At 37.0% G+C, this 22,788-nt stretch overlaps 1 protein-coding gene across 1 annotated transcript; it reads left to right on the top strand.

Annotated features, from left to right (window-relative positions):
- The first annotated feature begins 29 nt into the window (after positions 1–29).
- LOC146471621 (putative protein phosphatase 2C T23F11.1) lies at positions 30–14,085 on the top strand. The gene is made up of 13 exons (XM_085120154.1): positions 30–210; positions 3,346–3,449; positions 4,044–4,127; positions 4,632–4,697; positions 5,250–5,315; positions 5,641–5,714; positions 5,852–5,936; positions 6,899–6,955; positions 7,743–7,826; positions 8,842–8,907; positions 9,610–9,689; positions 10,420–10,628; positions 11,482–14,085. Exons 2-12 carry the CDS (start codon positions 3,347–3,349, stop codon positions 10,609–10,611), a joined length of 957 nt encoding a protein of 318 aa, XP_084976280.1. The 5' UTR covers positions 30–210; position 3,346; the 3' UTR covers positions 10,612–10,628; positions 11,482–14,085.
- Positions 14,086–22,788: the final 8,703 nt, after the last annotated feature.

Here is a 22,788-nt window from a genome sequence, read left to right as displayed (position 1 = left end):
ATCCCCTCTAGGCAATTCGCTTTCACCATCTCACGTGACCCAGTTTGTCCGATTTTCAAGATGTCGCCGAGCAAGAATTTTCGGACGTCGGTGTTTACATGAAATTCCGTTTTGATCTTTGCCAATTCTGAGTGCCATTCCACTCATTAATAGTCCCAAGTGTGTTCCTTCCAGCTGTTTGGTGTGAATTGCTTCCGTATCAGATCCAAGGTGAGCGATTTTCGAAAGCTGTTTATAGCTGTTGGTTGTGTTTGGTCTCAACTATACCGCGCCGCAGTTTAAATTCGTTATGTTTGTACATTTTATATGCTAAGGGAAGTAACGTTCTCGGTATAAATGGCGTAATTTTTCTCAGACATTTGCAGGCACGTTAAAAGGTTTTGTTTGTTGTTGTTGGCATAATTCTAAAACCCTGATTTCTACCGGTAAGAAGTTCGTATTACAGACAGTAAAGGATTTCGCTTGCACGCTGTCACTACACAAGCGAAAGAAAACGTCTTTCGTTTCTAATTTTCTAGAAAGTCTTCAATTTTTTGGTTAAAATCTCTTTTGTTCAGTAATAATCGAACGACTCTTGCAGCTGTAGTGGTCGCTTTGTTTGAACTCGTTGCAGAAAAAAGCTAAACTAAGCAAGTCGGCTGTTTCCTGTTTCTTCACGCAGTAGTACAATGCATGATGCACGATTTCAAATTCAACCTTCCGCTTTTTTATCAGTTGAACCGATATTTTAATAATATATGACGTTTTCTTTGAGTTTTTGCGGGGTTTATTACCGAATATCACCAAGAACTAATTGTTTAAAGTTTGTTATTGTCTAGTTGTGATTGCGTTGGCGACAAATATTTCAAAGTGCCATGTTTGTAGCTTTTCGTGTTCCTTTCCACCTACAACGGAAGGAAGTGATTAAGAAATATAATGTTTTAATTCGATGACGATTATCTATATGTTTACCGATACTTGTGTCTAAAATCTGTCCTCTCATTCTTGCAAAAGTTAATATTATTTGCTATGACAACTAGGCTAGTGGGCAAAAGTTTGTTAGACCGAATACAGACGTTCCTGCTACAGTTTGCTGTATTTGTGGTTAATTTTTGGTAGCACTGTGGAAATGGTAACATGCACCATCTTCCCATTTTAATTGTTTAAATACAATGGTCGTAATAATGATCTGTGACAATAATTCCAATTTGTGTGTTGTGAAACGTTTTTCCCTCTGTTGAAAACTAACTAAAATATTGTTCTGTAGCTCCTGGAACAACAACTTGCTTGGGCAAGTTTCAAATATTCGAATCCTTGATTTTCTGAAAAACCCAGATTCTTCGAACCAAAAGTTGTGTCTCTTAGATTTGCTTCAGTCAAATTTTTACCTCCCAATTATTGGAACTCTCGATATTTCGAACCAAATTCAGTTTCCCTAGGATGTTCGAAAAATTGGTGTTCCACTGTACTTTTAAGTTAACTAAGAAGTGTTAAAAGTATAAAACTAATTAGCCTTTACATTGATCAAAAGTGTTTTTTTACTTTGTTTGAAAACTCTGCTTTTGTCCGCCTGTTTTTTTTTTTTTTTTTTTTTGTAATAAATGAATTAATCAGTCCATCACGTTTGCCCTTGTCATGTTTAGTTTGCGCAGAGGGTTTTGTGGTTTGTGATCTTTGCATGAAAATGAAAGTAATGATCTATTCTTTCCAATGAATAACTGTTGTTAAGAATACTATATATAGAAGCTTGTAAGTTCGTATATTTATCCAGTGATTCCTTCTGGCCAATTGTAATATTTAATTCTTTATTATAATTAGGTCCCCTAATGCGGATGTATTTTTGCGGAGGTTATGGCTTTGTGGCAAAAGCAGATCTTAGCAAGGTCTTTTGAAAATCCAAAAAGAGAATTTGGGGTAACCATACATTTTTTCAGAGATAACTACAGTTTTATAAGCAACAAAAATGGCGTTTAAATTCGTGACAATGAATAACATTTTTTCAATACTGAAGCTCAAGTAGCTCTGAAAAATGTGTGGTTATACCAGATGTTCTCTTTGAATTCCAGTTATCCTTGCTATCAACTGCTTTTCCCATGTAGTTACAAACCACATGAAAAACCTTTGTTTCAGTAAGCACCATCCTTAAGAAACCCAAGTCTCTCAGCCCATCTCAATCTCTCCATCTATGCGCAGTAGCAAAAGGAGATGCTATCCTTAAAATGTTCCCTCTGTCTTGTAAGCGTGGGTCGGTCAAAGGACAACATTCAACAAAGAAACAGTGACCAAATAATTAGTAAATATTCCAATCAAGCCTTGATTATGCCTTCCCATAACTGCCATTTTGCAACAAGTAGCTATCTCTGTAAAATAATTTTTGAAGACATTCTAAGGGCTGATTTGAATGTGAGTGTTACTTTTTACACTACTAAACTTCTGTAACACCTGAACAAAGTAAGGAAGCAATGATATACGGCTAATATTTTTCTCTTCTTTTTAACTTTAAAAAAAGAACAATGGTTGGTTGGGTCATAAGAAATGAAACCCCTCACAAATCATGTCAATTTAGTTCTCAACGGTTTAGAAGGACACATTCCTGGTAAGTAATAAAAAATATTTTCTTAGCTCAGGAAATAGCACACAAGGTCAGAAGGCTAAATTTAACATCTGAGTCAACTAAACTTGTTTGAACAGCATTCAGCGTGACACAAATATGACTGCCCCTGGGGCATTATCCTCTTCTGCAGTTTTATTTCTTATCTTTTTCCTGGACAATAATAATATTGCTACCAGAAGCGATTTTATGTAGACTGCTTTTTCGTGTTGTATTTTTCCACAATTTGCTGCTTTTGTTTGTATGTGGTGATGTCATTAGTCTATTTTCAGCAATAACATCTGATTTTATTATGAAATCAAAATGTGAAATGAATTTCAACTCTACCCCAACATCAAACTTGTCAAAAATAATTACTGTTGATCACAAGCACCATTTGAAATAATTGAAAATCGGTCTGTTTTGTACACCGCCAAGCCAAGGTAAACATTTCAATGTTGAACGCCTCTCTAAACATAATTTACTTTAACATTCATTTAACAACTTATTATTGGTGAAACATCATCTAGTGTGGGCTGCTAAACGTTCTAACATTGTTGATTTAACAAATGTTGTTAGAACATTTAGCCTTGGGGTTAGTTTCACCTCTGTGGTTAAAGAGTAAACTTATTGTGACAATGTTGCTGACTGCAAAATGAACCAAGGTCAGATTTAACTCTGTTCTTCAACGAACTGAGAGAGACCAGACAAGTTGGTTTTGAGGTTAGCTACTTTCAGCTGCATGTGTTAATACTGAAAGCCTTGTTTCTTAACAGGATGGGCCAAACACTGTCAGAGCCAGTAACCACCAAAGAGACTTCCTCATCTTCAAATAAGCTATTAAAAGTGGGATCGTCTTGCATGCAGGGATGGAGAATTAGTATCTTTTACAATTTTGATAATTTTGATGTTCAGTGTTTCTAGCATCATGTGATTACCATGTTTTGTTTACTCAATTCTATTTTTAACCCAGTTGCCCTAAAACTTAGAATCAATAATTCCAATAGTTTGTACTGATGCCAGAAGATTGTTCGTCAGGATTTAAAAACAGTAATGCATTGAATACAAATAATGTAATTGTTTTTGTTAGTGTTTCAGTTTGTGTGGCATGGTTCTTTATACATTCAAACTTGATAAAAGTGCTTGCCTTCAAGGAATGTCTTACTGACTGCTTAATACAGGTTGAATGGTTAATACCATAACAACTGAATTAAAGAAATTTCAATGAAAGACATAATTATTTGATATACATGAAGACCCACATTTAGGCAAATTTATCATAAAGAGTTGTATACTTCTCTCTGTGGTTTGGAATAAAATATCCTAAAGGGCCTTATTTAATGTAGATTTGTAGTACTTGTTCACAGTGACTTTTTCTGTAAAAAAAGTTCGGCAAGTTGTTGGGTTGTATAAAGCAACCCTGTTTAGTTCAAAGATTCCTTTTTAGTTCAAAGATTCCTTAGCTAATTATCAGACATGGAGGATTCTCACACTGAAATATTGTCTCTTAAGGAAGACAAAGGCACTGCTTTCTTTGGAGTTTATGATGGCCATGGGGGTACGTTTCATCAGTCATTACTTTCAGTTGAACCAATTAAAAAAAAGATTTTTAGGAGGCTCCTCTTTAAAAATGTTGTTATTATTATTATTATTATTATTATTATTATTATTATTATTATTATTATTATTATTATTATTATTATTATTATTATTATTATTGTCATTATTATTATAACACTAAAATATGATCTAAGTAGCTACAGAACTGAGCTTCTCATGACGGTCAACTTCCCCCTCTCTGACACCTGAGCCACATTACAGACATCACAGTATGGCCGGGAATTGAAGCCTTGGCAAAGAACAATTACTGAATTCCAAACCCATTACAGATCCATTTTCTTGCTACAAGTCTTGTTGCTCACTTGTTAGAGCATCTGACCATTGTGTGGAACCTGTCATCCACAGGTTCAACTTTTCCTCTCTTGTTCAATCAACCAGTAAGGAAGGTATTTTGTGACACTCAGTGGTGTATTGATTGAATAATCTGTGATTGAATTTCCAGGTGCCAAAGTAGCACAATACTGTGGCAGATGTGTTCATACAAAGATTGTTAATCATCCTGCGTGGGGTAAGGCAGATCATTTCATTGTCTTAAGTACCAATTAATTTATGGTACACCTAACTCAATTACTGCTTGATTTGTGTAGGCTGCAAACAGTACAATTCCAAATTGTATTAGCATTCCTGCCATCAGTAATAGCAGCAAAGATCACTTTCAAAGCCTTGTGCAGTTTGAGAACTTAACAAACTAACAGTTGTGATTTTCAATCACAGAGGACGTGTGCCTTTGGTCAAAGCAAAACATGGATGTGGTGTCCCAGATTTTTCAAATTTGTGTGAATGTCAAATCCAGAAAAGGATTTGAACTAGCCAATTACAGCATCAGAAGTCCCACACTTACCCTGATAGTTTAAGTTTTTCAAAAGCTGTACACCAAAACCTTGACAAATTTGGCACAGCCTCGATGACAAACAACAGCTGTATTGTACTGTCTATGAATAAAACATTCTTTGTGAACCTTGTAAATCAATGAGTATAACAACCAGTTGCTACAGACTTTAGCTGCGAAGTTGTTCTTCTGAGCTTGCTGATCACTCCTCTTTATATCTTTCATGCACAGCAAAGGGTAATATACCAGAAGCAATAAAAGGAGGTTTCTTGTCATGCGACACAGACATGCAAAAAGGTAAGTTATCTTATACTCATTATTCTTGTGGGTGTATTTTCCAACTCTTTTAATAATTGTTTAAATCTAAATTAAAGAAAAAAAAATAAGAAATTGCCTATCACTACTCCACTTCGTTACTGGAATGCTCGAGAAATAACTGGTGACCTTGAAAATAATTTTATTCACCATTCTTCTTATACTCTGAGTCACCATGGCAACCAGCCTGAAGTGCTGAGCTTATATATTACTTCACTTCCATATATAATAACAATACAGCTTGTATTGAACGTTCTCAAACCACCAATTATAAGATGTACTATAAACTTTCTTACTTTCCTTTCAGATGAACAGATGAGAGATGAAGTGGCAGGGACAACCGCAATAGTAGTAATTCTCAAAAATCAGAAAATTTATTGTGTAAGAATCAAAAGTTGTGTTCTGGTATCTCTGTTGGTTTTAAATATGGTTATCCACATTCATCTAAGTTTCCCATATCTTCAACTTTCAATGTTTCTTCTCTTCAAATATTATAAATTGTTCTTCTTATTTGTCAGGGAAATGTTGGTGACTCTAGAGCAATAGCATCAAAGAAGGGAGCCGTGGAACAACTTTCCTATGATCATAAACCCAGCAATGATGGTACGTCTGTCATTGTTTGTTAAGGTTACCCTATACCTTCAGAGGTGTCTCGCGTCCAAGCGATGTAGCTCATCCAGTTTAAACAGTAGATACCTGAACCCTTATATCAAATTAAAGCTTATAGAGCTGGCTATCAAATTAAACCAAGAATTTTGAATTAAAATGAATTACTGAATTTTTAGCGTTGTTTTCTCAAATCAATTTTTTCACTTGGAGGAGCCACTTTAAAGGGCTAAAACTCAAAAGGAATTTGTTCGTTTGCCTTCAAATTTGGACAGTAGCTAGTTTAGCATATAAACAACAAAGAAGTGTCTGCGAATTTTTTCTTTCAAAATATTTTTTCTCCGAGAGCGATTTTTGTAGGATCACTCCACTTTTTTTTGATCCTATTTTGAAAATGCTCTATAACTTTTTATTGCGATTGAATGTGACAAAACGCAGACACGTTTTTTTAGCGCTTCAGGTCCGGAAACTGAGGAGCAAATTAAATTAGCGAAAAACAAAATGCGCTTTGACTTGTAGCTTTAAAAAGGCAATTCGGACGGTCGCATTTAGAGGTCGTGAAAAATTTGACAATTCATTTTATTTCAAACTTTTTGGTATAGTTTGATAGCCAGCTCTATAAGCTTTAATTTGATATAGGGGTTTAGGTATCTAGAGTTTAAACTGGACGCGCTACATTGCTTAAACGCAAGACACCTCTGAAGGTATAGGGTAACCTTAACTTTCAAACCCCTTCGAGTGTTAAATCTTGAAGCCCCAATGTATACCAACATTTACATTCTCTTTACGTTTTTCTGTGTATTTTGTGTGGCACTATTTGGGAGAATTTCTTTAGATATCAAAACAGTCGTCATACATCTTTGGTGATGATTTGACTTGTTTCATCAGTTGCTCTCCTTGTTTCATGATAGTTGCTGGTTGTAGCTTTGTTTACTGGTGATTCTGTTTCTTTGTTAAAGATGAAACAAGAAGAATTATTGCCGCTGGTGGCTGGGTAGAGTTTAACAGAGTTAATGGTGAGTAGCTTATAGCTAAAGTTCAAAGTTGAACCGTCAGGGGGGACACAATATGTGACTTATAAAAGTCGTCACTAATAATAATAATAATAATAATATGATCAACAATTATTTACCCTCAGGTTTGTGAGGATGGTTAGGCCTCCAGCAATAAAGACATGCTAATTATCCTACCAAAAAACATAAATAAATACACATGCACAAAGACAAAAAAACACATTTTCATCCTAAAGCCATAATAAAATCATAACTCTAAACCCTAAATCTTAAGGCCAATTAAGATGGTACAACTTTTGCTTACGACTGTTGCATGCGATTTCTGGAGCGCATGCTGCTCACGTCATGCAAAACAACGCACACAACTCTCGTCACTCAACATTGCCTATACCTACGATTGTCGTAGGATTTTAGAACATTAAAAATCCTACGACATTTTTTTGTGATGTACACGACAGTTGTAAGCGAGTTGTAGGTTTGATTTACACGGAACAATTCGTGTCACATGCCTGTCGTAAGCTTGTCGCATGCAACAAAGTCGTACCGTGTAAATCGCCCTTTGGGTTGCAGACTGTGGTCCAAAAGAAAGGTAGTATCGTTAATGATCAAAGCGTGTCAGGCATGCTATTCCAAGCAACAGCAAGGGCATATCTGACAGAGTTATCAAGTTATTTACAAGTTCTATGTGGAAGCAGTATTCAGTTCTACAGCTTTGCACATTGTTTCGCTCACAGGCTATCCTGATTTCCCCATGTTAACAGTTGTCATGCTTTGCTGTTTTCATCTCTAGGTAACTTGGCATTATCAAGAGCCCTTGGAGATTTTTGCTTTAAAAAGAACGACAAAAAATCTGCAGAGGAACAGATTGTTACAGGTAAATCAAGTCTCTTCTCACATGGGTTACTGCACTTCTTTGCCTGTTACAGTGGTTACCAGTAACACGCGACCTAACGCCTTCAAAACACTCCTATAAAGTTGCGTTTTGGTGGACGTCAATCAAAGAAAAGCCGTTGAAATTGTTTTGAATTCTGAAAACATTTCAAGGCAACAGAACGAAGAAATTGACAGTTTTATCCGCTAACGGATGGTAAACTTTATGAAAGTTGATTTCCAAGACAGGTTATCTAAGAAATGCGCATTGTCTAGACGAAGCTGTATTTTTGTGAAACATTTGAAATCGCTACACCTGACAATTAAATCAATGATGCGTGCAAGTGAGCAAATTATCATGTGCAGTGAAAATCGAGATTTTTAATTCAAAAATACCTTTTATTTGCGCTTGATCTGGCTGGAAAATGAATTTAAATAAAGTTTACCTTCTCTCAGCGAGGGAAAATTCTTAGTTTCTTGCAAGGTTACCTTGGAATCTTGTCAGAATTCAAAATAATTTCAACGGCTTTTGTTTGATTGACGTCCACCAAAACGCAACTTTATCCCACTCTTTTGAATGCTGTAGGTCGCGTGTTATTGGTAACCGCTGTAAGACAATGTCTTAAGTGTCTTCAGCTTGATGGAGGTACCAACGTCGCTATCCATCCCTTCGTCACTTGATCCAGTTACCCTTTCATATTCCTTTGTGGAGAAGACAGTTACTTCTTTCTGTTGACAGATTCATTAACCCAGAGTGAAAGTTGATTGTCAGGGTTTCCATGGTTAGGGAAAACATATAATTTTTTTTAAGGTCTGGGAAAAGTCAGGGAATTTTGCATCAAGTCTAGTCAGGGAAAGTCTAAACTCTACCTTTAAATCGCAAATCTAGTCATCTAGTCACAAGGTTTACAAAAGAGTTTCCTTGTTAGCAAAGGTAATGTCATTTCAAAATAACATTTATAAAGGAATTGATTTCTGCAGTAAATGTGCACTAACATTGTGACTTTATTTGCATACAGCTCTTCCTGATGTTATACAGAAAGATCTCACTCCAGATCATGAGTTTATAGTCCTAGCCTGCGATGGTGGGTACTCTAAAGAATTTTTATCATTACCGCCTTTGTGGTGTTGTATAATTTAGGACTTTGAAACACTGGATTCTTTATTTCCTTGAATGGTATAAATGGGTGATATTTTATTTTTGCAAATAATAATTTGTGAAGTCGCACACAGGCTGCAAGCAGCCTACTCAGCCAGCAAGGTAACAAGGTAACTAGTAGTATTGCTACTCCCCCCTGGGTGGGATGCTAACCCTTCATAGGATACCCAGCATGAAGCGACTAGGAGTATTACTACTCCCCCTGGATGGGATTCTAGTCCATCATAGGATACCCAGCTTTAAGTGACTTTTACTGCTCACCCATGGATGGGATGCTAGTCCATCACAGGTGCCCAGCATGAAGTGACTAGGAGAATTACTACTCCTGATGGGATGCTAGTCCATCACAGGATACCCAGTATGAAGTGACTAAGAGTATTACTACTCCTCCCTGAATAGGATGCTAGTCCATCACAGGATACCCAGCATTTTGTTGCTGGTACCCATTTATACATCCAAACTTGGATAACTGTATGAATCCTTAGACTGTTGAACATAATAATATTAACTCCTGTACTGTCTGATTTTGTTGCTTTTTGCAAGTAGAAGTGTCAGATAATTGGTCAAATTTGCATTTGAACCTCTTAAGCAGTTCACAGACTTGTTGCCTTTGTAAACTGTTTTCCAGGTATCTGGGACGTCCTCTCCAATCAAGAAGTGGTAGATTTTGTAAGAATAAGAATAGCGCAAAGAATGGAACCTGAACAGGTACGTTATGTATATAATTTAACCATGTTTAAACAACAATTAGCTAATTTATTATTGATTTAATAATGGTGCTTCAACCCACCCAGGTATGGGGTCTTTTGGTTTTGCATAAATAAATAACAAACTATTCATAATCTCAAATTCGTATAACGGTAAACTGTTCTAAAACGTTTGTGATCATGTTTTGTTGTTTCTGTGTGAAACGATCAGTTTTTGTTTACTACACTTAAAAGGAAAACAAAGAAATAGAAGAAAACGAGAATTGTAACATTATGTGAAGTGGTGAGGTCTCAAAGGAAGTCATAAACCTTCATAATACTTACTATTTTGTAGTGCAGTTTATTACGCTGTTCAAGGTGGTTCTAATTTTTGAGTCTGTGGATGAAATCCTGAAGTGTGACCATTCAAATGAAAGCTACTGAGCAGTACTTTCCTGTGGTGCTGTTTATTTTCTGTACAAGTTGGTTCTAACATTTGACTGAACATTTGATGGTGTTCAAAGTGTCACATTTGAATGAAAGGTTTTTAGCAGACAGTATTTTCTTGTCTGCAGTACTTTATTTTTGTGCTGTTGTAGGCGATTCTAATTTTGAGTCTATGTTTGTTCTAACAGTTGTGTCTTGTCATGAAATCGCCGGGTGTGATCATTCAAGTACATGTAAAAGCTATTGAGCTACTCCAGTGATGCTGACGGTTTCATTAGTTTTTGTTTATGATTGTTGTTTTTCAGATTTGTGAAGAGCTTCTTACGCGATGCCTGGCGCCAGACTGTCAAATGGGTGGACTCGGTTGTGACAACATGACAGTCATTATAGTGTGTTTTCTACATGGAGGGACTTACGAGGAACTGTCAGAGAAGTGCTCAAGACCGAGTGACGCTAGTAGTTCGTATAATGGCAATTCAGCACCACTTTATTCTTGATTGTGAATGCCTGGAAGGTGTGTTGTCATGTTTAAGCTAGTGTGGCAGTCACTTTTGTGTATAGTTTACTTTATTACATAGTTAAGGACATTACCTACTAATAGCAAAGTATTTGTGTGCAGTTTATGACTATGCGGGAAAAGCAGGTCTTAGTAGTGGCTATTGAAATCCAAAAAGAAAATTGGGGGTAACCACGCATTTTTAGAGATAACTAAGCAACAATTGTTCTAAAAAGCAGCAAAATACAAAGCAATGTATGGCGCTTTTTTCCAAATTGAAGCTTTATTATCTCTGAAAAATGCATGGTTACCCCCAATTTTCTTTTTGGATACCAAAATCATTTGATAAGTTCTGCTTTCTTCGAATAGTTTTAAAGCGCGCAAAAATATCCCTGTATTAGTAGGCACCACCCATAGGAAACCCGAGTATCTTGAGATGCGCAGAACCTATGCGCAGTAACAATAGTAGGCGCCGTCCTTAATTTTTGCAACACACTTACATGTATGAAGCACTCTTCTAAAGAGTTGCAGATTCCTAATAGACACCTTAACTCTTAAAATCTTAACCTGAAATCAAATAAGCTGGATGGTGCCGGGTAGGGGGGGGGGGAGCATTCCTTAATGAAGTTTGCACAGTTTTGATGTCTGAAATGTGTTGGTATAGAGTGTTTTCATTCACGTGACTACCGGCCATATTGGTTTACTGAAACAAAAGAAAGTATTTGCATAAAAATAGTGTTCAATTCCCGGAGGTTTAGTTTGGGACACCAACATGGCCGCCATTTCTTTGTTTTGGGACACCAACATGGCCGCCGTGACGTCATGTGAAAACACTCCATATAATTGATGTGTCTACTTATTTTTTTGGCAGGAATCACCACCCAAGAAAGAGTTATTGTCCCATCATTTTGGACCACTTTGTTCTGCTGTCTGGTAGATTTTCTAAGAACAGAGTCAATAAGTACAACTGCAGGAATGCAAGTTGTTCAGGGATTTTTTTTGTTTTTATTTCACCAAACCACATGTTGATACACAATCAGTCAGATGACATTTTATTTCTTCGAACAACAGTATTCTTAGTGTTGAGTCGAGTTCATTGCAGAAGAATAAACTGTATGAACGTGGAAATCCAACCATTTTTTTTTTTTTTTTTTTTGTTTTGTTTCAAACGTTATATTATGGGGGACATTTTTATCCAGGAGGAAGACTGACCCAAGTTTTGTAGTTCGTAATTTCAGTGGGATTGTGAAGTATTTGATCCTGATTAAATTCGGTGTGTGAAGAAGAAATTGCATCAAGCCGTGGGACAGTGAGACGATGATGGGACCCATTGAAGCCAGGTCCGATTCTAGCGCTCCTGGCAAAAGAATTCAACATCCTTCTTTGTGCAATCACTTGGGATGGCGTTGATCGTCTCTGTTCATAGTACATAGCATTGATGTTGGACACCATCTTCTTCGGAATGACATCATGGCATTTCCCACATTTCCTTCGTTCCTAGACGTGGATATGCAGTTGTCGTCAACTTTTGGATTGATTCTTAGTTCTTCTGTAAAAAATGGGGAATGTCAACAGTTGAAGGTCTGAAAAGGACTTCTCATTGACCAGTGGATAAGTTCGACATTGAACAAGTCAAGGGATTTGGTCATTCGACATTCAAGAGTTTGGATTTGACAGTGTAGTGAGTGCAGGGACTATTTGTGTGATTTTATTGTATTTTAAAACCTTTTTGTTTTTGTTTTGAGCTTATAAAATGGTGATCGTTTTGAACAGTCAAAACTTGTTTTATTTAATTTGTTCAAAGTTTGATTGTCTTTCCTAGGCTGTTTTTCGTTCCCACGTTCATCATCATTAACAATATGCTACATTAAACAATCCTTTCACTCTTGATTCTCAAATGATCTGAGGTCACTTAAGATTCTAGCACGAGTACTAGTATTTCCAATAGAGAAAGAGTGCACGTGCGTAAACCAGTGTCATTTTGGCGAAAAAACGAAAAAGCCATCGTCATTTTACTACGAGTTTTAGTGAGAACACTTATAGCGTAGTGGCGAAAACAAGTCCTCGAAACGTAGGTGATCTCGTCTCTTGAATCACAAAGGGCTTAGCTATGATCATTCAAAACAACTGTGTCAAGTCCGTCGCTCACAAGGAGTAAAGTGGAGCTTCCTAGAATATATCTCTTCTTAGTACTTCGCTAAAAAGTTGACGTCAAATCTCGTATTCGCAGTCGTAGTCGTGCTAGAATCTATTTAGGTCTTCTGTTATTGTCTGGTTCAAGGGCAAGGAAAATTGAAAAGAAGAACGCTTTGTGCTAACTTCATGCCGCAAATGTGGACAAACACATAACGACAAGAGGAACACAATAACAAACTATCACTTGATGGAAACCCCGAGGTGTTTATCAAATTGTTCACGAGCAAACGGGGAAAAAAATTAAGAATTCTGGCAGATGTAGTCAAATGACAGTGTGGGAATGTTCCATTGCGAAGGAGCAGATAGTATATGAACTTGACGCTAAAATGGCACAGTGCTTGTTAAAATATGCTACTCTGGATTAATTAATAGTAACGTTGAAGGTTGCATGCCCCAAGATTTACGTAGAATGGGCATGCGCATAAGCCTGCATAAATTAGCACCTGCTAGGGATCCCTGAAAAGTGATAGGTATGACCGAGGGCCTTGGTGTTTAAAGGGGGCACTGACACGGCGATTTTGCTGTATTTTGGTCAAAACTGTTTTTTTCTAACATGAAATTGCTATTAGAGCACTAGGAAGAAAATATTAGGGGATTTCTCCAAGAAAGAACAAGCTATAATCAAGTTTTAGCGACTTCTCTACAATACACAGGAAGAACTTGAAAAAATTGGCCATTTTTTTTCAAGTTGCGATCCTCTTCCATCCAAGCCATCCGCAGCCAAACATAATTAATACTAGTTTCTGTGCACTAGTAGGGTTATTGTTAACAAAATTTTACCATTATTTTGACGATTCCATCGATACAAGAATATTTTTTGTGACACAAAAAGTTGGTGAAATTGCCCCTTTAAAACCAAGTGAAATAGTTTTAATCCTAATGACAGAAATCTTTATTAAATGATACTGATCTGTGTGTTTAGCTGATTTCTAAGTTAATTAAACGCCTATAAGACTCTTAAAAGTCAACGGGAACTTATACTGCTCTGTGAAAGTTGCAGGGTTTATATTTAAAGATAGGTGATGTTTTTTCTAACGTTTTAACGACTCGATTCTTGCATGCGTTTTTAGCCAGATTTGTTAGTGAATGGGTTATTTAACGTTCGAGATGTTCAAAACTTTCCTAAACCAAAGACGGATCATCTTGTTTTTTTTTCTCAATTTTAGTGTGGTGTTTTCTTCAATGTTCGTAGGGATTTGGTGTATGGAGCTGCCAGTCTTGTATGAAAATGCAAGCTGGTTGTACATAAGGAATAAAAATCGACTTTTATACGGAGAAATCTTGTAGCTGTTGTGTGTCTGTGTCCATTACTCTACCCTTGTAATCTTTTAAACGAATCAGGCTCTCTGTAACCTTGTATTCCCCAACTCCAATACAAGAAAGAAACTTGTTTTACAAGGCTAAAGGCCCGGACAAGTGAATTTAACATTGTTCAGCCAATTTGGACGTACCTCTTCTCATTCTGCGCTCGATTGCGGAGGACTAGTTACGTAAAGAATCGGAGTAAAGGACCGGTCGAAGTCAGCGATTTCATCTATACTTTATTTGAGTGTTAAGTAATCTAGCGCGGGAACACTAATAGGAGACTATAAATCAAATGCTGGTATTTGAGGAGAAGGGAGAAACTGGAGACTCAACATTAGAACCTTGTACAGCACAATAAACAGCAACACAGGAAAGTACTGCTCAGTTGCTTTCATTTGAATGGTCACACTTTAGGATTTCATCCACATACTCAAAAGTTAGAACCACCTTGTACAGCATAATGAACAGCACCACCGGAAAATACTGCTCAGTAGCTTTCATTTGAATGGTCACACTTAAGGATTTCAGTCGCAGACTCAAAAGTTAGAACCACCTTGTACAGCATAATGAACAGCACCACAGCAAAGTACTGCTCAGTTGCTTTCATTTGAATGGTCACACTTAAGGATTTCAGTCGCAGACTCAAAAGTTAGAACCAACTTGTACAGCATAATAAACAGCACCACAGCAAAGTACTGCTCAGTTGCTTTCATTTGAATGGTCACACTTAAGGATTTCAGCCACAGACTCAAACGTTAGAACCACCTTGTACAGCATAATGAACAGCACCACCGGAAAATACTGCTCAGTAGCTTTCATTTGAATGGTCACACTTAAGGATTTCAGCCACAGACTCAAACGTTAAAACCACCTTGTACAGCATAATGAACAGCACCACCGGAAAATACTGCTCAGTAGCTTTCATTTGAATGGTCGCACTTTAGGATTTCACCCACAGACTCAAACGTTAGAACCACCTTGTACAGCATAATGAACAGCACCACCGGAAAATACTGCTCAGTAGCTTTCATTTGAATGGTCACACTTAAGGATTTCAGTCGCAGACTCAAAAGTTAGAACCACCTTGTACAGCATAATGAACAGCACCACAGCAAAGTACTGCTCAGTTGCTTTCATTTGAATGGTCACACTTAAGGATTTCAGTCGCAGACTCAAAAGTTAGAACCAACTTGTACAGCATAATAAACAGCACCACAGCAAAGTACTGCTCAGTTGCTTTCATTTGAATGGTCACACTTAAGGATTTCAGCCACAGACTCAAACGTTAGAACCACCTTGTACAGCATAATGAACAGCACCACCGGAAAATACTGCTCAGTAGCTTTCATTTGAATGGTCACACTTAAGGATTTCAGCCACAGACTCAAACGTTAAAACCACCTTGTACAGCATAATGAACAGCACCACCGGAAAATACTGCTCAGTAGCTTTCATTTGAATGGTCGCACTTAAGGATTTCAGCCACAGACTCAAACGTTAGAACCACCTTGTACAGCATAATGAACAGCACCACCGGAAAATACTGCTCAGTAGCTTTCATTTGAATGGTCACACTTTAGGATTTCGTCCACAAGCGCAAAACGCTAGATATAGATTTGTACGATAAAACATTCAACCCTTGGATTCGACTTTCTTTCACAGTTGTTGATTTACTGGGCGTGCCAGAGTTCCATGTAGTTAAAATTGTCGGCCAACCGAATCAAACATTACAGACCACACGGGAGAACAAAAAATAAACAGTTTTTGTTCTCCCGTGCGGTCAGAATGTTAGATTGCAAGGTGGCTCATTAGTACAACACCCTTGGTAAACTCCCGTGCATGGTTATCATATCTTTAAGGGGTGTTTTTAGAGTTTTTCTTTTTGAATTGAAGTAACTTCGGCTCTTAATTGCCTGATTTACAATGGCACCCATCAGGAGGCCCAACAGAGCTTGTGCAACGCCCACATTAATGGTCTCCTTAAGTGGGTTTGTTTAAATTTTCCGTTTTAACTAGCGCTCTCGAGAATGAAAGGGATAAAGTTGAAATTACTTCTCAGGGTGAATTTGTTTTCATTCAATACTCATTTTTATTCGGAAACATTTCAATCCAGTAACGCTGATGTTGAACGAAACTTTATTTACATTAAACATTCCTTTCAGCAATGTTAATAAACATTAACATCATATTGCTGCTGCATTTCTTAATAGGTCTTAAATAGTTTTGTAATCTTAGGTATTCACAGGTGTAGGGCCACCTAGTGGAAATACTGTGTTTATCATTATTATTATTATTGTTATTATTATTATTATTATTATTATTATTATTATTATTATTATTATTATTATTATTATTATTATTATTATTATTATTATTAAAACACCACAGGAAAGTATCGCTAAGTTGCTTTCATTTGAATGGTCACACTTTAGGATTTCATCTACAGACTCAAAAGTTAGAACGACCTTGTACAGCATCATAAACAGCACCACAGGAAAGTACTGCTCAGTAGCTTTCATTTGAATGGTCACACTTCAGGATTTTATCCACATATTGAAAACTTAAAAAACCACCTTGTGCAGCATAATAAACAGCACCATAGGAAAGTACTGCTCAGTTGCTTTCATAGTCACACTTGAGGATATTATCCACAGACTCAAAAGTTAAAACCACCTTAATTGTACAGCATAATAAACAGCACCACAGGAAAGTACTGCTCAGTAGCTTTCATTTGAATGGTCACACTTTATTTTCATCCATAGACTCAAAAGTTAAAACCACCTTGTACAGTGTAATAAACAGCACCACAGGAAAGTACTGTTCAGTAGCTTTCATTTGAATGGTCACGCGTTAGGATCCTACCCACAGACTCAAAAGTTAAAACCACCTTGTATTAATAAACAGCACCACAGGAAAGTATTACTCAGTAGCTTTTATTTGAATAGGCGCACTTTACTATCCTATCCACAGACTCAAAAGTTAAGACCACCTTGTACAGCATAATAAACAGTACCAAAAGAATTTACTGCTCAGTAGCTTTCACCTGAATGGTCACACTTACGATTTTACCCTTTAAAGTCAAAAGTTAGAACCACCTTGCACAGCACGATGAACAGTTCCAAGGGAAAGTACTGCTCAGTAGTTTTCATTTGAATTTTGAATGCTTACACTTGGGAGAAGTAGGATCATTATGAAGATTCATTACTGAAACACCCAAAATCCAATCGCTAACCCCGGTTAAATGTTCTAACGTTGCTGTACGGTAACAAATCAATCCAATATTTGTCGTACAAAAATGACGGACGCGCGGCAAAACGTCCTAACTAGCGGCTAGCGTGTTTCAAAATCTGACTTTGATCGAAACATGAGCAAAACATTCATCTAAGCTGGGGTGCTAGAACTGATTTGAAAATAATTGAACCAATAACATTTGACTGGGTTTTAGAACCCCCCTTTACATCGTAATAAACAGCAACACAAGATAGTACCACTCAGGCTGCATTTATTTGAATGGCCATATGCACACTTTACAAAATTAGAACTACCCTATAGACAACATAATTGACAGTATCACAGGAAAGCACTGCTCAGTAGCTCACTCAGTTTTATTTGAATGGTCACACTTGAGGATTTCACTGACCCACAGACTCCAAAGTTAGATCCACCACGTACATAATAATATCTTTTGTAATAATAGTTGTTCAACAGCCAGGTGGCAAGTAGTTTTCCTCACGCGAATTTGATGTCAATTCAAAACCCCAAAAATGTCAATTTGTCTGTCGACAGAAACAAAACAAAAAATAATAATTCTCTAGTTTAGTTATAAATTATCACCCAAGTGCAATAAAACGGTCGATTAGTTCCTCTGGCCTGAGACAGAACAGGTCGGAATGGATTGAAACTTGAAAAACGTTAGGCCAACGTCAAGTTCTCACATTTTTGCCGGTTTCCAAAACGCTCTAGAACAGATCACGAGTTGTTCCTTTCGAGAATTGAGTTGATTTGTTCTTTTCCTATCGTTGTTCTAGAATTATTTTGTAGCTAAGTGAAGGTCTTATTTCACGATTTTCAACAGAGGTGAAAAACCCATGACACTTCCCTTTAAATGTTTACAAGTCAGGTTTTCATCGGTTTAATGAGCCACCTTGTGCGACGTACTTAACAGCATCAGGCAAAGCAATGTACTGCTCATAAGCTTTTTTTCATGTCCGGTAAGGATTTCGTTCTCACACTTAAAAGTGAATAAAATAAACAATACTATACTAAAAGTACTGCTCAGTAGCTCCTATTTGAGTCGTTACTCTCACTTTAGAGTATAAATTCACTCAATCGAACTTGACCCACCTTTTAAAGCATAATAAAAAGCTCCCAAGGTATGTACTGCTCATTATCTCTCCGGCAATTTAAAGGTCACACTTGAGGATTTCATTTTAAAATAGTTTGAACTGCTTTGTGCCGTAAAATCGAAACACTTTCACAGGAAAAGATTCTCACAATATTTTGCATTATATTATATACAGCCGCAAGGTTTTTTAGCCAGGTGCGACGTTTTTAAATCTGATACAGTACTTTAAACTGACTTCTACTCCCGTTTTGCGTTCGCAACCATATTAACTAAATATAAACATTCGTGCAAAACTATTTGTCTAACGGACAAAACTCCCATTTTATGACACCTTCTTAATGAACACCGGACAGTTACTTTTAGTTTTAATTTAATTTATTCTATTTCACACCTTTACTTTACGTATAAATTATCTTTTCTGTTGCATTCTTTACTTGAAAATGGTGCCAGGATGACACCGAAACGTCGTTCCGCTTGTTAATTGTATTTCTAAATTTAATCTTATTAGAATAAACAGAAAGAAAAGAAAAATGCCTTGTAAGGTTTTCAGTTGAATAACGACTGCAAGAAGGAAGAAAGATAACTAATGCGCTTAGAACTTCCTGTATAGACAAAACACTGTAGTTACACCCAGGATGACGCAACGATGTATTTATTGGCAAAGATAGACTACAATACACCCACTGACTGTTTATGAAAGTGAAACAAAAACAACTATAATTGCTGCACCGTATAATTTAGAGCTTGTGTCATTCGGAAAGAATTCATTGTTAACACACTTTACGACATTTTTTCCGAAGAAAATCAAACAAAATACTCACAAAAGATGAAATGAAATTTATGATCAAACATAGTTTTGATTTGTTTGTCTTGTCATTGCACAGTTTTTTGTCTTGTATGTAGAGGAATAATTAGTTTTTATTGACAAACTTTTTAGAACTTTCGTTAGCGGTAATAATAGTAGGGCAAGTCTTGTGCATATTTTCTCAATACGGATCAAACGAGATAGCTCGACAAAGGTTTTATTATCGCCTCTTTTTACAATTTTTTCAACGGTAACTCGTATCTCTATCGGCAAGCGCGCGCTTTAAAGACTCATTATTTTTGTCATTTTTGCAAATGTTTCGCCAAAGTTGTATGAAGCAAGATTTGAGAGAAAGATTTGATATTTGACTTAACAAAGCAGTCTCCTTTTTGATGGAAATAACAATTTGTGAGTGCTCCATCGCAGCGGTCCATGTAGGACTGAAATGCGGGCTCCTTCGATAATCAATCTTTCTCGGCCTCGCTTTTCTTTCCTTCGGCTGTGAAAAGTTCAAGAGTATGAAACAAAGTTTCTTAAACCGGCAATAGGATTATCCATATCAGCTTTAACGCTAGCTTTATAACAGCATTTATTGACCTACACATTTCAAAAATTATACATAAGAAAGAGTAATTAGTCAAGAAGAAACCCGGTCAAGGATGTCAACTTTTATTTTGCAATTAAAATCGAGGAATATAACAGCAAAAACAACCGCATTTAAAGCACTGTTCAGTAGCTTTCTTTTGAATGGACATTTCGGCTCGCAGCAGAGAGACTCAGAAGTTAAACCACTTTGGTATAATAAGCTGAACACCAATGGAAAGTACTGCTTGAACGAATCACTAAAATATTTAGGTTTCATGTTTCATCCATGCATTCAAAAAAATGGCTGGTTGTATTGATTCCACTGATCCGAGGTTTGACGCTGTGTGAGCTGTAAAAGAGCTCGGTTTATAATCACGAAATTTTAGATCTGCTCTTTCACACCTTTGCCTGAGCCCGAACCAAATATGAACAAAACAAAAGACCGAGACTATGGACTGAGGATAACTTTTTAAAGAGACTCTTAGCAATTTTTCCTCAGCCAGAATCCGATTAGAGTTAACACTGAAAAAATTTCATAGGGACAGAGAAAGCGTTCATTGGCTTTCCAGGAAAGTATTAAAGACTAATTTACACGTACCAATTTGACAAAGAAACGAAAATCGGCCCCATTCCATAAAAATCTGTGGTAGTGCTTTAGATTTTTTAAAACAGGTCGATTTTCATGCACCCCGCGCTACGACCAACAGAAAAAGAAATCGGCCTACAGAAAATGTTGAACTCAACAAAAACTCAAGCTCTGAGTCGGTCATTAAATTACTCAGTGTAAATTTAAGAAGAGGAGAGATTGCTTTCAGTTCGAGTTTGAAGTAATAAGGTAGAATTATTGCGGTTCCAATGCTAAGATTCTACTGATGCGACTGCTGTATTGTGATCTTACAACGGAGCAGAAACGATCCAAGTCGATATAAATGCTAGTTGTTGTTTGTTTGCTTGTCACATTTTTGCCGTGAACTTGGTTCTGACCCAGTAAGTCACACCAATCTTTAACCTCGTCTGGAACTAGTAAATCCGGAAACAATTAAATGATTTTGGGCCAGGAAATCTCGAGCTTTCTTTTTTTCTTCTCCCCGTAGCCAATCTCCGGCCAAGAGCTACTAGAGTTACAGTCACAATTTGTCATATTTATCGTAGGATCGTGAGACAAAGCATGCCTACGACCGGGCAACTGCATTAGCAGGTAAAAGTTCCTTTCCTTACAATTTTAACAGTTGTGTAATAATTTTCTTATCTTTTATTTTATTTTTTTTTTCTGTTTTTTTTTTTCTTCTTCTTCTTCTTTCATTCGGAGGTACTAGCAGTATTCGTGCTAATTCGATATAAAGTTAACTGAGTTTATAAAGCTGTGTATGCTGATGGGATGCAGCTTTTTCGGCCATAATCAACAAGCTTTGTATGGAGTGCAGCTTCTTCGATTCAATAGTCAACAATACACTGGGCTGCATGACAATGACTTGATCCAAAGCCAAGTACGCCGGATGATCGCCAAAGAAACGTCAGCGCTTGGCGCGTTGAACCGACAGTCTGCGATATGAAACTATGGTAGAAATTAATTGCTTCTTTTCACCAATGGATCAGCCACAAGATACAAAAACGTGTACTTGTCCTAATTTGACAGAAACGAAACAAAGAAAAGTTAACCTCGACAATAACAAAACGTAAAGGCCGGAGATATCTAACAGGCCTAATCGGAAGCTTTTAGCTAAGTACTATACAAACCGAGTGGGTCGCCTCAACCGGATGAATGGAAAGGGATGTATTAGTTTAGTAAATCATGCTGTTAATTACCTTTCTATAGAGCAAGTTAATCTTTTTAATTAACGTTGTGTTGATGTTAAGTTGGCCTGGAATTCAGAGAACAATTATATAACAAAAATAAGATCTGATCGAGAGCACAAGTAGATCTGATCCCGTACTGAAATCAAACGGGCCTGGCACTTTTAATTCACTGAGTACGGAATGCAAAGCTGAATGCAATAAAATTAGTTTGGTAGCCTTTATTAGGTCGAGATTATCCAATTCATCATTGAGTTAGTTTATTTTAAAACACAAAAGCAATAGCTTATTGATAACTGATCACTCGTCTTTCGCACCAAATCCAATAGCGGAGTCACTGACAAGACACAGTTGAAAGTTTTTGTTCGCAAATCGGATCGGTTTTCTCTTTTGTTAATCGAGAAAATCCGTCAGTAAGACCGCGCTCACTGCTCTTTGAAATCTTAGCGAATCAGTATTTCTCCAAGTTGAGATTCAATTAAGATATTTAATTCGGAAATCACTAATCCTAAATTATATTTATTACTGAAAGTATAAGAGGACTAAAAGTGAGTTCGTTACGCGGCCGGCAGTGATCATGAGATCCGTTGTGAGGTCGAAAAATCTCGGAGCTGACTGAGTAAGCCTATTTACTTTTTAGGATCATAGGCCCGATAGCTTCAGCAGTAAAAATCTTCAACCAATTACGGGCATGAGTCATCTCTTCCAGCTTGCTCATGTACATTTGTAGCCGGGCTACTTTGACGGTGAGTTTCCATTTCAAGTTCTCCCTAGTCCTTGGCTTCTGGGTCTTTTAACGTTGTCGATTCCTGACGAAAGCCATCACGATGATTTGCGCACCGACACTGTTTCAGTAGTCAGCACAACTTCTTCACGAGTAAAATCAGTGAACGACAACTTAACCTGACGTTGCTCGTTTTAAAATCAGTACCTCTATTCAAAGGTCGATGGCGCTAAAACTTGACAAACGTAACTAAGTTCTCCGATTTTTCTCGTTAGCCGAAAAAGGAGAAAATCATTGACTGTAATCAATGAAAAAGGCTACCTTACCTAAGCCACCTTTTAACGCTAAACCTCCTCAAATTTAGAGTCGATCTGTGGACGACATCCCAAATTATGACCATTCAAATGAAAAAATACGGAGTAGT

Source organism: Pavona decussata, unplaced genomic scaffold, assembly GCF_977016875.1.
Source record: "Pavona decussata unplaced genomic scaffold, jaPavDecu1.1 SCAFFOLD_102, whole genome shotgun sequence".
In the NCBI taxonomy this organism is placed as follows: Eukaryota; Metazoa; Cnidaria; class Anthozoa; order Scleractinia; family Agariciidae; genus Pavona; species Pavona decussata.
The sequence above is the reverse complement of the archived record's forward strand: the minus strand, read 5'-3'. Positions and strand labels throughout refer to the sequence as shown.

Excerpts from the sequence above, each read along its gene's own strand:
- LOC146471621 (XM_085120154.1), top strand. The coding sequence starts at position 3,347 with ATGGGCCAAACACTGTCAGAGCCAGTAACCACCAAAGAGACTTCCTCA. Across the intron at positions 5,715-5,851 it reads AAAATCAGAAAATTTATTGT|GGAAATGTTGGTGACTCTAG; the intron begins GTAAGAATCAAA and ends CTTATTTGTCAG. Across the intron at positions 7,827-8,841 it reads AGAGGAACAGATTGTTACAG|CTCTTCCTGATGTTATACAG; the intron begins GTAAATCAAGTC and ends ATTTGCATACAG.